Genomic DNA, 14,407 nt, shown 5'->3' on the forward strand with positions numbered 1-14,407 from the left:
GGGTGGGTGGGTGAGTGGGTGGGTGGGTGAGTGGGTGGGTGGGTGGGTGAGTGGGTGGGTGAGTGAGTGGGTGGGGTGGGTGGGTGGGTGGGTGGGTGGGTGTGTGAGTGAGTGGGTGGGTGGGTGGGTGTGTGAGTGAGTGAGTGAGTGAGTGGTGGGTGGGTGGGTGGGTGGGTGTGTGAGTGGGTGGGTGGGTGCGTGAGTGGGTGGGTGGGTGAGTGGGTGGGTGGGTGGGTGGTTGAGTGGGTGGGTGGGTGAGTGGGTGAGTGAGTGGGTGGTTGGGTGGGTGAGTGAGTGAGTGGGTGGGTGCGTGAGTGGGTGGGTGGGTGGTTGAGTGGGTGGGTGGGGAGTGAAAGTGATATCATCATCAGCACAATAATCATCATCATCATCGGCATCATCATCAGCATAATCAGCAGCATCACCACTGTGTCTAATTGCTTCCTTATCATCTTCTTCTGTGCTCTCACTTTCGCATGATGATGATGATGATGCTGCTGCTGATGATGATGATGGTGCTGATGCTGATGATGGTGCTGATGCTGATGATGATGCTGCTGATGATGATGGTGGTGCCGATGCTGCTGATGCTGCTCCTGCTGATGCTGCTGATGATGATGCTGCTGATAATGATGCTGCTGCTGCTGATGATGATGCTGATGATGCTGCTGATGATGATGATAATGCTGCTGCTGCTGATGCTGCTCCTGCTGATGCTGCTGATGATGATGCTGCTGATAATGATGCTGCTGCTGCTGATGATGATGATGCTGATGATTATGATGATACTGCTGCTGATGATGATGATGATGCTGATGATAGTGATGGTGATGTTGGCGATGATGGTGATGATGGTGCTGATGATGATGCTGATGCTGCTGCTGATGGTGGTGCTGTTGCTGATGATGGTGGTGCTGATGATGATGCTGATGCTGATGCTGCTGATGATGATAATGCTGCTGCTGATGCTGCTGCTGCTGATGATGCTGATGATACTGATGATGATGCTGCTGATGATGCTGATGATGATGATACTGCAGATGATGCTGAAGATGATGATGCTGATGATAGTGTAGGGCTGTTACAGAGAGCCCGTTATGCATGGCAGCCTATGGCAGGGCTACGTGAGTGCACGGGCAGGTGGCCTCTACGACGTCCGCGCTTCGGACGTTACGATCCCCCGGGGCCCCACCCCTCAGGGAGGGGGGTGTATAAAAGGGGAATGTATCGGGGGGCTCGGGAGTGATGTTTAGCTAAAGAAGAGGAGGCGGAAGACGTCTGAGATAGAGCCCTGGACTCCCCCTGGTACGCCGTCCTTATCAGGACCGCGCAGGCTCGAGCCAGTGGCGTGGTACCAGAGCCAGAGCCAGTGCTGGTCTGGACTCTGGGTACCGGGCCCGACTGACCAGTGTCGGGCCAAGATAGCCTCCCCTAGCCCATTAGAGGAGGACTCAGAGGCAGGCTAGGGTTAGCCTAGAGGTGTGTCCTCAGATAGACGGGTGAGGGGGGCCGATACCCCCTCAAATGTGTATGTCACAACGTTGGTGTTAAATAAACAAGTGTGCCTCCAACTCCGGTGTGAACGAGTCATAAGCGTTACTACAATAGTGATGATACTGCTGATGATGCTGATGATGATGATGATAGTCATGATAGTGATGATGATGCTGATGATGATGCTGATGATGATGATGATAGTGATGATGGTGATGATGGTGATGATGATAGTGCTGATGATGCTGATGATGATGATGCTGCTAATGATGCTAATGATGATAGTGATGATGATGCTGATGATGATGCTGATGATGCTGATGATGATGCTGATGATGCTGATGATGGTGGTGCTGATGCTGATGATGATGCTGATGATGCTGATGATGATGATGCTGATGATGGTGGTGCTGATGATGCTGGTGCTGATGATGATGCTGATGCTGCTGCTGATGATGATGATAATGCTGCTGCTGATGATGATGATGCTGATGATGGTGTTGCTGATGATGCTGCTGATGATGATGATAATGCTGCTGATGCTGCTGCTGATGTTGCTGATGATGATGCTGATGATAGTGATGGGGATGTTGGTGATGATGGTGATGATGATAGTGCTGATGATGCTGCTGATGCTGCTGCTGATGCTGCCAATGCTGATGATGGTGGTGCTGATGCTGATGATAATTCTGATGCTGCTGATGATGCTGATGATAGTGATGGTGATGATGCTGATGAAGGTGGTGCTGATGATGCTGTTGATGATGATGATAATGCTGATGCTGCTGATGATGCTGATGATGCTGTTGATGATGATAATGCTGATGCTGATGCTGCTGATGATGCTGATGATGCTGCTGCTGATGATGCTGATGCTGCTGCTGATGCTGGTGGTGGTGCTGATGATGATGCTGCTGCTGCTGCTGATGATGCTGCTGCTGATGATGATGCTGATGATGATGCTGATGCTGCTGATGATGATGCTGATGATGCTGCTGCTGATGCTGCTGATGCTGATGATGCTGCTGATGCTGCTGCTGATGCTGCTGATCATTCCCCAAATCACGTTCCCTGCACCGTGACCACGTTTCATGTTTTGTGTGATCTTTATGATTTCTCTGATTGTAATCTGGGTTGATTGTGAGTGACGATGTCCTTGTTTCAGATTGTTGATCGCGTGATTTGATTTTTTTCCCAGCACTGATTACGATCCCGAAATCGGCGAGATTGTAATCATGATTTGGAACGCGTCTGGTTTTTATTGTTATACACATCTATGATTTTTTTTACATGGTTTTGATTGTGATTTTCATTGCATGATTTGATTACCTGATTTTGATATGATTTTGATTATGTGATTTTGATGATAAGATTTTGATTACATGATTTTGATTATGTGATTTTGATTGCATGACTTTGATTATGTGATTTTGATTGCATGATTTGATTACCTGATTTTGATTATGTGATTTTGATTGCATGATTTGATTACCTGATTTTGATTATATGATTTTGATTATGTGATTTCGACGATATGATTTTGATGACGTGACTTTGATGACGTGATTTCGATTATGTGATTTCGATTACTTGATTTCGATTACATTATTTTTATCGCGAGATTTCGATTGCGTGATTTGGATTACGTAATTTCGATTATGTAAATTCTATTACGTGATTCCGACTGCCTGATTTCGATCGCCTGATTTCGACAAATATTTTCTAATTTCCGCCATTTCGACCATCGCCACGATTCGTCATCATCATCACCGCCATCATCGCCATCATCATCGTCGTCACCACCACCACCATCACCACCACCATCAACATCATCACCACCATCACCACCATTATCACCATTATCACCACCATCACCACCACCATCATCACCATCACCACCACCATCATCACCACCACCATCACCACCACCATCACCACCATAACCACCATCACCATCATCACCACCATCACCACCATCACCACCATCACCATCATCACCACCATCACCACCATCACCACCACCACCATCACCACCATCACCACCATCACCACCACCATCACCACCATCACCACCATCGCCATCATCACCACCATCGCCATCATCGCCATCATCACCACCACCATCATCACCACCACCATCAACACCACCATCACCACCACCATCATCACCATCACCACCATCACCATCATTACCACCATCATCACCACCATCACCACCACCATCATCACCACCATCATCACCACCATCATCACCACCATCGTCACCACCACCGTCACCACCACCATCATCATCACCATCATCACCACCATCAACACCACCATCACCACCACCATCATCACCATCACCACCATCACCATCACCACCACCATCATCACCATCATCACCACCATCACCATCACCACCATCACCACCACCATCATCACCATCACCACCATCATCACCATCATCACCACCATCACCACCACCATCACCACCACCATCACCACCATCACCACCACCACCATCATCACCATCACCACCACCATCATCACCACCATCACCACCACCACCATCACCACCACCACCACCATCACCACCATCACCACCACCACCATCATCACCATCACCACCATCACCACCACCACCATCACCATCACCACCACCATCACCACCATCACCACCACCACCATCATCACCATCACCACCACCACCACCACCATCACCACCACCATCACCACCATCACCACCACCACCATCATCACCATCACCACCATCACCACCACCATCATCACCACCATCACCACCACCATCACCACCACCACCACCACCACCATCACCACCACCATCACCACCACCACCACCACCACCATCACCACCACCATCACCACCACCACCACCATCACCACCACCACCACCACCGATCATCGCCATCACCAACAAAAATCCTCCAAAATCTTTCAATCTTTCGGTAAAAGTCACGTCGGGAGAAAAATAACAAAATAATCGATCACGACCCTTTCAGTCGCAACACCAGCCGCCGTCTTTAGCTGAGACGATCATCCTCCTGCATCCCGACAATGAAACGTTGACATTGACAAGATCACGACCGGCCCCCCACCCCCTCACTTATGATTTTGTTTTGAGTGTCCCCCCCCCCCATCTCTGTCTCTACCCCCACGCTGGGGGTGGCTGGGGGTGGCTGGCTCTGAGTGACCGAGTGTGTCTCTCTCGCCGCGCGTGTCTCACCGGCAACACCGAATCGACCCGAACATCGTCACCATCACCACCAACATCAACAACATCAACAACATCATCAACACCATCACCGTCAGTGTTTGCTATGGAGATTAACCGTGAGTTTCAGGAGGGGGGGGGGGAGGGAGGGGAGAGAGACACGGGGGGGGGGGGGGAGACACGGGGGTGGGGGGGGAGACACGGGGGGGGGTGAGTGAGACACGGGGGGGGGGTGAGACACAGGGGAGGGGTGAGACACGGGGTAGGTGAGACACGGGGGAGAGGTGAGACACGGGGGGGGGAGAGGACACGGGGGGGTGAGACACGGGGGTGGGGGAGACAAGGGGTGGGACGGGGGTGGTGGTGGTGGTGGAGGTGGTGGAGGTGGTGGTGGTGGAGGTGGTGGAAGTGGTGGAGGTGGTGGAGGTGGTGACGGTGGTGGAGGTGGTGGAGGTGGTGGAAGTAACGGTGGTGGAGGTGGTGGAGGTGGTGACGGTGGTGGAGGTGGTGGAGGTGGTGAAGGTGGTGGAGGTGGTGACGGTGGTGACGGTGGTGGAGGTGGTGGAGGTGGTGATGGTGGTGACGGTGGTGACGATGGTGACGGTGGTGACGATGGTGACGGTGGTGACGGTGGTGACGGTGGTGACGGTGGTGACGGTGGTGACGGTGGTGACGGTGGTGACGGCGGTGACGATGGTGACGATGGTGACGATGGTGACGGTGGTGACGGTGGTGACGGTGGTGACGGCGGTGACGGTGGTGACGATGGTGACGGCGGTGACGGCGGTGACGATGGTGACGATGGTGACGATGGTGACGGCGGTGACGGCGGCGATGATGGTGACGGTGGTGACGGTGGTGACGGCGGCGACGATGGTGACGATGATGACGGCGGTGACGGCGGTGACGATGGTGACGGTGGTGACGATGGTGGCGGCGGTGACGGCGGTGACGGCGGTGACGGCCGGTGACGGTGGTGACGGTGGTGACGGCGGTGACGGCGGTGACGGCGGTGACGGCGGTGACGGCGGTGACGGTGGTGACGGTGGTGACGATGGTGGCGGCGGTGACGGCGGTGGCGGCGGTGACGGCGGTGACGGCGGTGACGGCGGTGACGGCGGTGACGGCGGTGACGGCGGTGACGGCGCGGTGGCGGCGGTGACGGCGGGTGACGGCGGTGACGGCGGTGACGGCGGTGACGGCGGTGACGGCGGTGACGGCGGTGACGGCGGTGACGGCGGTGACGGCGGTGACGATGGTGGCGGCCGGTGACGGCGGTGGCGGCGGTGGCGGCGGTGACGGCGGTGACGGCGGTGACGGCGGTGACGGCGGTGACGGCGGTGACGGCGGTGACGGCGGTGACGGCGGTGACGGCGGTGACGGCGGTGACGATGGTGGCGGCGGTGACGGCGGTGGCGGCGGTGACGGCGGTGACGGCGGTGACGGCGGTGACGGCGGTGACGGCGGTGACGGCGGTGACGGCGGTGGGCGGCGGGTGACGGCGGTGACGGCGGTGACGGAGGCGACGGCGGCGACGGGCGGCGACGGCGGCGACGGCGGCGACGGCGGCGACGGCGCGGCGACGGCGGCGACGGCGGCGACGGGCGGCGACGGCGGCGACGGCGGCGACGGCGGCGACGGCGGCGACGGCGGCGACGGCGGCGACGGCGGCGACGGCGGCGACGGCGGCGACGGCGGCGACGGCGGCGGCGCGACGGCGGCGACGGCGGTGACGGCGGTGACGATGGTGACGATGACGTTGGTAACGATGATGACGATGATGACGATGACGATGATGACGGTGACGACGGGCGGTGGTGTGATGGTGATGTTGACGGTGACGGTGTTGACGGTGACGGCGGTGACGACGGTGACGTTGGTGGTGATGCCATCACAGCGCCATGTGGCGACAATCTGTACGACGACGATGGCGACGGTGATGACGATGGTGATGGTGATGATGGCGGTGGTGATGGTGGTGACGATGATGACGATGACGATGATGACGGTGACGATGGCGGTGGTGATGGTGATGTTGACGGTGACGGTGTTGACGGTGATGGTGACGACGGTGACGTTGGTGGTGATGCCATCACAGCGCCGTGTGGCGACAATCTGTACGACGACGATGGCAAGCGGATGCCGCGCTGCATCCCAGGAGCTTGGATCACTCCGGCCATCATGGCCTGCTACCTACTCGTCGCTAACATCCTCCTCGTTAACCTGCTCATCGCCGTCTTCAAGTGAGGAGACATCGCCACCGACATCACCATCACCGCCATCACGGCCATCATCATCATCACCATCAACACCATTACCACCACCATCGTCACCACCATTACCATCACCACCATCATCGCCATCAACACCGTCATCATCAACACCATCATCATCATCAACACCATTACCACCACCATCGTCACCAACATAATCATCACCATCATCATCATCGTCACCATCACCATCACCACCATCATCACCATCAACACCGTCACCATCAACACCGTCACCATCACCACCGTCACCATCACCACCACCATCACCACCATCACCACCACCATCACCACCATCACCACCATCACCACCATCATCACCGCCATCACCATCATCACCACCATTACCATCATCACCACCATTACCACCGCCATCACCACCCCCATCACCACCACCATCACCACCACCACCATCACCACCACCATCACCATCATCACCACCACCATCACCACCATCACCACCACCATCACCATCACCACCATCACCACCACCATCACCACCATCACCACCATCACCATCACCACCATCATCACCATCACCACCACCATCACCACCATCACCACCACCATCACCACCATCACCACCACCATCACCATCACCACCACCATCACCTTCACAAGTCTCCATTTATCTCACACGGAACCAAGCTCACTCCCCACCCACCCATCCACTCACTCACCCACTCACCCACTCACTCACCCACTCACCCGTTCACTCACCCACCCACCCATTCACTTACTCACTCACCCACCCACTCACCCACCCACCCACCCACTCACTCACCCACCCACCCACCAACTCACTCACCCACTCACCCACCCACTCACCCACCCACCCACTCACCCACCCACCCACTCACTCACCCACCCACCCACCCACTCACCCACCCACCCACCCACCCACCCACTCACTCACTCACTCACCCACCCACCCACCCACCCACTCACTCACTCACCCACTCACCCACCCACCCACTCACCCACCCACCCACCCACTCACCCACCCACCCACCCACTCACTCACCCACTCACCCACCCACTCACTCACTCACCCACTCATTCACCCTCCCTCCCTCCCTCCCCTCCCTCCCTCTCCTCCCTCCCTCCCTCTCCTCCCTCCCTCCTCCCTCCCCCCTCCTCCTTCCCTCCCTCCCTCCCTCTCCTCCTTCCCTCCCTCCCTCTCCTCCCTCCCTCTCCTCCCTCCCCCCCTCCTCCTTCCCTCCCTCCCTCCTCCCTACCTCCCCCTCCCCCCCACAGCAACACGTTCTTCGAGGTAAAGTCCATCTCGAACCAGGTGTGGAAGTTTCAACGCTACCAGCTCATCATGACCTTCCACGAGAGGCCCGTGCTCCCCCCACCGCTCATCATCCTGTCTCACCTCAGCCTCCTCGCTAAGTACCTTTGCTGCCGTCTCAGACGCCACCACGATGGAGGTGGTGGAGGTGGTGGAGGTGTTGGTGGTGGTGGTGGTGGAAGTCGAGCAGGAGTAGGAGGTAATTGAGTGGGTGGGTGGGTGGGTGGGTGGGTGGGTGGGTGGATGAGTGAGTGGGTGGGTGGGTGAGTGGGTGGGTGGGTGAGTGGGTGGGTGGGTGGGTGAGTGGGTGGGTGGGTGGGTGGGTGAGTGGGTGGGTGAGTGGGTGAGTGAGTGGGTGGGTGGGTGAGTGGGGAGTGAGTGGGTGGGTGGGTGGGTGGGTGGGTGGGTGAGTGGGTGGGTGGGTGGGTGGGTGGGTGAGTGGGTGAGTGAGTGAGTGGGTGGGTGGGTGGGTGGGTGAGTGGGTGGGTGGGTGGGTGGGTGCGTGAGTGGGTGGGTGGGTGAGTGGGTGAGTGGGTGAGTGGGTGGGTGGGTGGGTGGGTGAGTGGGTGGGTGGGTGGGTGAGTGGGTGGGTGGGTGGGTGGGTGAGTGGGTGGGTGAGTGGGTGAGTGGGTGGGTGGGTGAGTGGGTGGGTGGGTGGGTGGGTGAGTGAGTGAGTGGGTGGGTGGGTGGGTGGGTGGGTGGGTGGGTGAGTGAGTGGGTGAGTGGGTGGGTGGGTGGATGAGTGAGTGGGTGAGTGAATGAGTGGGTGGGTGAGTGAGTGAGTGGGTGGGTGGGTGGGTGGGTGGGTGAGTGGGTGGGTGGGTGGGTGGGTGAGTGGGTGGGTGAGTGGGTGGGTGAGTGGTGGGTGAGTGGGTGGGTGGGTGGGTGAGTGGGTGGGTGAATGGGTGAGTGCGTGAGTGAGTGGGTGGGTGAGTGGGTGGGTGAGTGGTGGGTGAGTGGGTGGGTGGGTGGGTGAGTGGGTGGGTGAGTGGGTGAGTGCGTGAGTGAGTGGGTGGGTGAGTGGGTGAGTGGTGGGTGAGTGGGTGGGTGGGTGGGTGAGTGGGTGAGTGGGTGAGTGAGTGAGTGGGTGAGTGAGTGAGTGGGTGAGTGAGTGGTGGGTGGGTGAGTGGGTGAGTGGGTGAGTGGGTGGGTGAGTGAGTGGGTGAGTGGGTGGGTGGGTGAGTGGGTGGGTGGGTGAGTGGGTGAGTGGATGGGTGGGTGGGTGAGTGAGTGGGTGGGTGGGGGGGTGAGTGGGTGAGTGGGTGAGTGGGTGAGTGGGTGGGTGGGTGGGTGGGTGAGTGGGTGTGGTTGAGTGGGTGGGTGGGTGGGTGAGTGGGTGGGTGGGTGGGTGGGTGAGTGGGTGGGTGGGTGGGTGGGTGAGTGGGTGGGTGAGTGGGTGAGTGAGTGGGTGAGTGGGTGGGTGGTGGGTGAGTGGGTGAGTGGTGGGTGAGTGAGTGGGTGGGTGGGTGGGTGAGTGGGTGGGTGGGTGGGTGAGTGGGTGGGTGGGTGGGTGAGTGGGTGTGGTTGAATGGGTGGGTGGGTGAGTGGGTGGGTGGGTGAGTGGGTGTGGTTGAGTGGGTGGGTGGGTGGGTGAGTGGGTGGGTGGGTGGGTGAGTGGGTGGGTGGGTGGGTGGGTAGGTGAGTGAGTGGGTGAGTGAGTGAGTGGGTGGGTGGGTGGGTGAGTGGGTGGGTGAGTGGGTGGGTGAGTGGGTGGGTGGGTGGGTGAGTGGGTGTGGTTGAGTGGGTGGGTGGGTGAGTGGGTGAGTGGTGGGTGGGTGAGTGGGTGGGTGGGTGGGTAGGTGGGTGGGTGAGTGGGTGGGTGGGTGGGTAGGTGGGTGGGTGAGTGGGTGGGTGAGTGAGTGGGTGGGTGGGTGGGTGAGTGGGTGGGTGGGTGGGTGGGTGAGTGGGTGGGTGGGTGGGTGGGTGAGTGGGTGGGTGGGTGAGTTGGTGGGTGGGTGAGTGGGTGGGTGGGTGGGTGGGTAGGTGGGTGGGTGAGTGGGTGGGTGAGTGGGAGGTGGGTGGGTGAGTGGGTGGGTGGTGAGTGGGTGGGTGGGTGGTGTGGGTGGGTGGGTGGGTGGGGTGGGTGGTGGGTGGGTGAGTGGGTGGGTGGGTGGGTGGGTGAGTGGGTGGGTGGGTGGGTGGGTGGGTGGTGGGTGGGTGAGTGGTGGGTGAGTGGGTGGGTGGGTGAGTTGGTGGGTGGGTGAGTTGGTGGGTGGGTCGGTGAGTTGGTGGGTGGGTCGGTGAGTGGGTGGGTGGGTGGGTGGGTGAGTGGGTGGGTGGGTGGGTGGGTGAGTGGGTGGGTGGGTGGGTGAGTGGGTGGGTGGGTGAGTGGTGAGTGGGTGAGTGGGTGAGTGGGTGGTGTGGGTGGGTGGGTGGGTGGGTGAGTGAGTGGGTGGGTGGGTGGGTGAGTGAGTGGGTGGGTGGGTGAGTGGGTGGGTGAGTGAGTTGGTGGGTGGGTGAATGAGTCATTGATTGAGTGAGTGGGTGGGTGGGTGAGTGAGTGGGTGGGTGGGTGGGTGGGTGGGTGAGTGAGTGGGTGGGTGGGTGGGTGGGTGAGTGAGTGGGTGGGTGGGTGAGTGGGTGGGTGAGTGAGTGGGTGGGTGGGTGGGTGAGTGGGTGGGTGGATGAGTGGGTGGGTGGGTGAATGAGTCATTGATTGAGTGAGTGGGTGGGTGGGTGGGTGGGTGGGTGGGTGAGTGGGTGGGTGAGTGAGTGGGTGAGTGGGTGGGTGGGTGAGTGAGTGGGTGAGTGAATGAGTGGGTGGGTGAGTGAATGAGTCATTGATTGAGTGAGTGGGTGGGTGGGTGGGTGAGTGGGTGGGTGAGTGAGTGGGTGGGTGAGTGAGTGGGTGAGTGAATGAGTGGGTGGGTGAGTGAATGAGTCATTGATTGAGTGAGTGGGTGAGTGAGTGAGTGAGTGGGTGAGTGGGTGGGTGGGTGAGTGAGTGGGTGAGTGAGTGGGTGGGTGAGTGGGTGGGTGGGTGAGTGGGTGGGTGAGTGGGTGGGTGGGTGAGTGGGTGAGTGCGTGAGTGAGTGGGTGGGTGAGTGGGTGGGTGGGTGGGTGGGTGGGTGAGTGGTGGGTGAGTGGGTGAGTGGGTGAGTGAGTGAGTGAGTGAGTGAGTGAGTGGGTGAGTGGGTGAGTGAGTGGGTGGGTGGGTGAGTGAGTGAGTGGGTGGGTGGGTGGGTGAGTGAGTGAGTGGTGGGTGGGTGGGTGGGTGGGTGGGTGGGTGGGGTGAGTGGGTGAGTGGGTGAGTGGGTGGGTGAGTGAGTGGGTGGGTGGGTGAGTGGGTGAGTGGATGGGTGGGTGGGTGAGTGAGTGGGTGGGTGAGTGGGTGAGTGGGTGAGTGAGTGATTGTGTCGGTGGGTGAGTGGGTGGGTGAGTGAGTGGGTGAGTGGGTGGGTGAGTGAGTGGGTGAGTGGGTGGGTGAGTGAGTGGGTGAGTGGGTGGAGGTGGTGGTGGTGGAGGTGTTGGTGGTGGTGGAAGTCGAGCAGGTGTAGGAGGTAATTGAGTGGGTGGATGAGTGAGTGGGTAGGTGGGTGGGTGAGTGGGTGGGTGAGTGAGTGGATGAGTGAGTGGGTGAGTGGGTGAGTGGGTGGGTGGGTGGGTGAGTGGGTGAGTGGGTGGGTGGGTGAGTGGGTGGGTGAGTGGGTGGGGTGGGTGGGTGAGTGGGTGGGTGGGTGGGTGGGTGGGTGGGTGAGTGGGGGTGGGTGAGTTGGTGGGTGGGTGGGTGAGTTGGTGGGTGGGTGGGTGAGTTGGTGGCTGGGTCGGTGAGTTGGTGGGTGGGTCGGTGAGTGGGTGGGTGGGTGGGTGAGTGGGTGGGTGGGTGGGTGAGTGGGTGGGTGGGTGGGTGGGTTAGTAAGTGAGTGAGTGAGTGGGTGGGTTAGTAAGTGAGTGGGTGAGTGGGTGAGTGGGTGAATCAGTGAGTGAGTGGGTGAGTGGGTGAGTGGGTTAGTAAGTGAGTGAGTGAGTGGGTGGGTGAGTGAGTGAGTGGGTGGGTAAGTGAGTGAGTGGGTGAGTGGGTGAGTGGGGTGGGTTAGTGAGTGGGTGAGTGGGTGGGTCAGTGAGTGAGTGGGTGAGTGGGTGAGTGGGTGGGTTAGTGAGTGGGTGAGTGGGTGGGTCAGTGAATGAGTGGGTGAGTGGGTGAGTGGGTGGGTTAGTGAGTGGGTGAGTGGGTGGGTCCAGTGAGTGAGTGGGTGAGTGAGTGAGTGGGTTGGTGGGTGAGTGAGTGGTGCCGGACAGCGTTGCCGGACGGCAACGTTGTGGTGGGCAGTGCCGTTGGGGGGAGGGCCAATTCTGATTGGCCTTGCCCCTCATGGCGTCTGTGACCACCACAGCGGCCAAATGGGGGCTCTGAACGGGTGCGAGGGGCTGGTAACCCCTCCACCTTCAATTAACTACCGCTAGACCACGATGTCAAAAATAATAATAAGCTTGTGCCGGAGGCCCCGGGGGGGGGACAGGCGTCTATGACGTCTCCTGGCCAAACCCCAATTGGCGGAGCCAGGAGATTGAATCTTCACCCTCGGGGCTCCTCCAGAAACAACGAAAAGCCACTTCGCGTGGCCACGTGGAATGTTAGAACGCTCACTTGCGGAGGAGAGGCTGCCACTCCTCTGTCGAGAGCTGGACCGGTACCGCCTGGATCTCTGTGGCATTAATGAGGGGTGGACAGTCCTCTACTCGGGGCATAGAGACTGCCAAACAACAGGGAGTGGCTCTTCTTCTGAACAAAAGAATGAAGGGGACGTGGGAGCGTGGCGGTGAGGTGTGGGAAGCTGTAAGCCCCAGGCTACTTTTGGCTCACTTTCCCATCAACCAGAGGCGAGGAGTGGTGGTCGTGGTTACTTATGCCCCCACCGAAGACGAACATCCGTGGAGGGATGCAGGCAAGGCGATGAGTCAGATGCCTTCTATGGATGACATGGGCCAGATCAGCTCAATAACAACGGTAGGAGGCTGCTAGATTTTTGTGCAGCCCATGGGTTTGTAATTACCAACACGCTGTTCCGGCATCGGCGCATCCACACAACATCATGGATGCATGCCGGGTCCAAGCAAGAACATCTGCTGGACTACATAGTGATGGAACAGCGGGTGCGGGCCCATGTCCTTGGAGCTGATCTGCCCAATGACCATCGACTTGTCATCTGTAAGATGCGCCGGCCATTCTTCCACTCCAGTGGTGGGTGTACACCCAGGACCCCATTCAAACCCATCGTGGCCTGGTCTCAGCTAGCTGATGAAAGTTGCAAGCGAGAATTTCATCATCGCTTGCGGCTGGGGTTGGCATCGTCCCCCACTCCTCCTGATGTCGAGGGGAAATGGGCGAGGTTTAGGACTGTGACTCATGCAGCTGCAATGGCTGCTTTGGGTACACGGTCCAGACCTCCCCAGAGACCCTGGCTGACAGAGGAGGTGTTCAGGCTGGCTGAGAAAAAGCGACAGGCCCACTCTCATCATGCACAGCATCCCACGCCAGCCTTCACTCGGAGGTTCGGAGAGCCGTGAGGCGCTGCAAGGATGGTTGGTGGTCGCGGGTTGCTGAGAAGATGGAGTCTGCCTCAATGGCCCTGCCTCCGATCCATCCTGGGTTTTAGCCATCAGGCTGGGTCGTGTGAGGAGCTCGCAAATCCCTCGAAAGATCCTCGACACAAAGTCCCATCGGTGAGCTCCTCCGGCGGGCTAGGCCGGGTTGGGCTGGGCCACGTAGCCCGTATGGCCACGCAGCTTCTCCACTATGAGACATCTTTACCGGTGGCAAAATATAGTAGTAGGTTTTTACCCTTTCAACTGGTACAAAGGGATCATGTTTGCAATAAGCACAACACAAGCAGTAAAAATGCAAACAAAAAGAAACAACTCTGATGATGATAATGATATGCACTGTCCTTGAAGTTGATTGGTCCACACCCGAGACAGCTTTTCTTAGAGCCTAGTCTCACATGGTCCTTGAAGTTGATTGGTCCACACCCGAAACAGCTTTCCTTAGAGCCTAGTCTTACATGGTCCTTGAAGTTTATTGGTCCACACCCGAGACAGCTTTTCTTAGAGCCTAGTCTCACATGGTCCTTGAAGTTGATTGGTCCACACCCGAGACAGCTTTTCTTAGAGCCTAGTCTCACATGGTTCTTG

General features: G+C 58.4%; 1 protein-coding gene across 1 annotated transcript in view; it reads left to right on the forward strand.

Moving 5' to 3' along the window:
- Positions 1 to 14,407, forward strand: part of LOC144954242 (transient receptor potential cation channel subfamily M member 3-like) — a gene marked incomplete at its 5' end in the record, with an annotated part of 67,123 nt that overhangs the window by 37,725 nt on the left and 14,991 nt on the right. The window contains 2 exons of the mRNA XM_078884780.1: positions 6,807 to 6,951; positions 8,239 to 8,414. Coding sequence (XP_078740906.1) covers positions 6,807 to 6,951; positions 8,239 to 8,414 — 321 coding nt within the window. The remainder of the gene's footprint in view (positions 1 to 6,806; positions 6,952 to 8,238; positions 8,415 to 14,407) is intronic.

Source organism: Lampetra fluviatilis, unplaced genomic scaffold, assembly GCF_964198595.1.
Source record: "Lampetra fluviatilis unplaced genomic scaffold, kcLamFluv1.1 SCAFFOLD_231, whole genome shotgun sequence".
NCBI classification, from domain to species: domain Eukaryota; kingdom Metazoa; phylum Chordata; class Hyperoartia; order Petromyzontiformes; family Petromyzontidae; genus Lampetra; species Lampetra fluviatilis.